The following is a 1,825-nucleotide window of genomic DNA, read 5'->3' as shown; positions in this document are numbered from 1 at the left end:
CCTCTCCTCTCCTCTCCTCTCCTCTCTTCTCCTCTCCTGTGACTATTGTGCTAGTGGACTAAACCACATCTTCTGGGGAAACTCTACTCCTCTTTTAAAATCTAACACTGCCTCTGCCCAAGGCTCAGGGATCATTTGGAGGGAGGGGTGGAAAGATTGTAAAGCAGGGGATGACAACAGTGAGACTGTTTTCTGGGCACAACAAGGCACGTGCACATACACACTCACAGCTGTTGAAACAGCATGCACAAGACTGCACAAACTCAAGACAGACAAGATCCCAGCCTGGAAGGGAAGGGCGGTTAAGAAGTCAGTGCTAACTGAGGATGTATTGGCACATGGTAGTAGCTTATAGAGGAAAAGTCAGATTTCTTTTAGGGTGTGTGGCTTCCAGTAGGTTGACCATGCTCCAGAATCCAACCCCACACTCAAGAGTATTTGGGCAGAAGAAACCGGACACAATAAGTTTTAAAAAATAAAAAGGGAGGTCGTGAAGTGAATGGGTGGGAGAGTGGGGGGCAGATCTGGGGAGAATAGAGAGAGGGAAGTGAAGATGATCAAAATCCAGTATGAAATTCTTAAAGAATTAATAAACATACTATTTAAACAAACAGAACATGATAATAAAGGCATAGCCAGTTACTTGTCTGCAGGAATGGCTTCCAGAATGACTAGGAGATGCTGCCATCTGGTGGCCAATCCTCAGATTGATTTGCAGGTTGATGGACAAGAGCGAGTAAACATCATTCCTGATACAAGTGAAGAGGGTACCCCAAAGTAATGGAGATAGTTTCTAAGAGTCAAGCTGATCTGTCACTGCAGGCACAGTCCAAGAGCAGTCTCCTGAGATGGTTTGATGTATACGGAATGCACTGTGCTTGTCTTCAAAGACGAGGCTCCATGAAGGCCACTGCTGAAGTGGCTTATGGCTTACTCTATTTTAGCTCAGCCCCATACTTTTATAGGTGATAATTACCAGTATCAAATAAAAGCATTATTCCTTGGCACTTCCCCCATATTCACAGCCATGTCTTTGCACATAAAGGCATGTGGCTCTGTGCTCTGATTCTGTGTCTACAGCTATTGATCTGAGAGAGTACTGCTACAGGTATTAGCATCCTTGGAGACTGTGGAGTGCTTGCCTAGTGTGCATGAAACCCTGGATTCTATCCCTAGCATCACATGCTACCTGGCATGGTGGTGCACATTTGTCATTCCAACACTTAGGCAGTAGGAGTGGCAGAGGTCAAAGTGAGCTCTGACTGGGGGGTAGAGGGCTTTCCAACTCAGTTTAGTACGTTCCTCATTTTAAACAGGATTCCCCCCAAAGGCTCTCACACTGTACCACGGATTCTCAATAAGAACTTCTTTTTCCACCATGATTCCCCTGCCTGCGCTAGCTGCTATAGTTCAGGTTTTCAAAGTTCCACAAAGGCCCTAAGAGTCAAGCTGAACTGTCACTGCAGGCACAGTCCAAGAGCAGTCTCCTGAGATGGTTTGATGTATACAAAATCATCAAGCACTGTGCTTGATGTGTTAAAGGCTTGATCCCTAGGTTGTTGTTGGGAGGAATTTAGGTCACTGAGGGGATGTCCATAGGGAGTCCTTAAAGTGACCTCAACTTCTCACTTCTCCCTCTGTTTCCTGATGCCAGGAGGCAAGCAGCTGCTCTGCCATGCTCTCCTTCGGTAATTCAATGCCCCTCCGCAGGCACCAAAGTAATGGGTCAAAGCAAAGCCTTTCCTCTTTTTAGTGGACTAGTTCCAACGTTTTGTCACAGCAATGGGAAGAAGACTAGCACAGTGTGTGGCTGGCGAGATTCCTT

General features: G+C 46.2%; 1 protein-coding gene across 1 annotated transcript in view; it reads right to left on the bottom strand.

Moving 5' to 3' along the window:
* Rnase4 (ribonuclease A family member 4) overlaps window positions 1-1,380 on the bottom strand; it is a 3,400-nt gene extending 2,020 nt beyond the window's left edge. The window contains exon 1 of the mRNA XM_031362645.1: window positions 1,339-1,380. Coding sequence (XP_031218505.1) covers window positions 1,339-1,380 — 42 coding nt within the window. The remainder of the gene's footprint in view (window positions 1-1,338) is intronic.
* Between the last annotated feature and the right edge of the window lie 445 nt (window positions 1,381-1,825).

The sequence above is a fragment of the Mastomys coucha genome, unplaced genomic scaffold, assembly GCF_008632895.1.
Source record: "Mastomys coucha isolate ucsf_1 unplaced genomic scaffold, UCSF_Mcou_1 pScaffold9, whole genome shotgun sequence".
In the NCBI taxonomy this organism is placed as follows: domain Eukaryota; kingdom Metazoa; phylum Chordata; class Mammalia; order Rodentia; family Muridae; genus Mastomys; species Mastomys coucha.
Note: the sequence above shows the minus strand (reverse complement) of the source record. Positions and strands in the feature narration are given on the sequence as shown.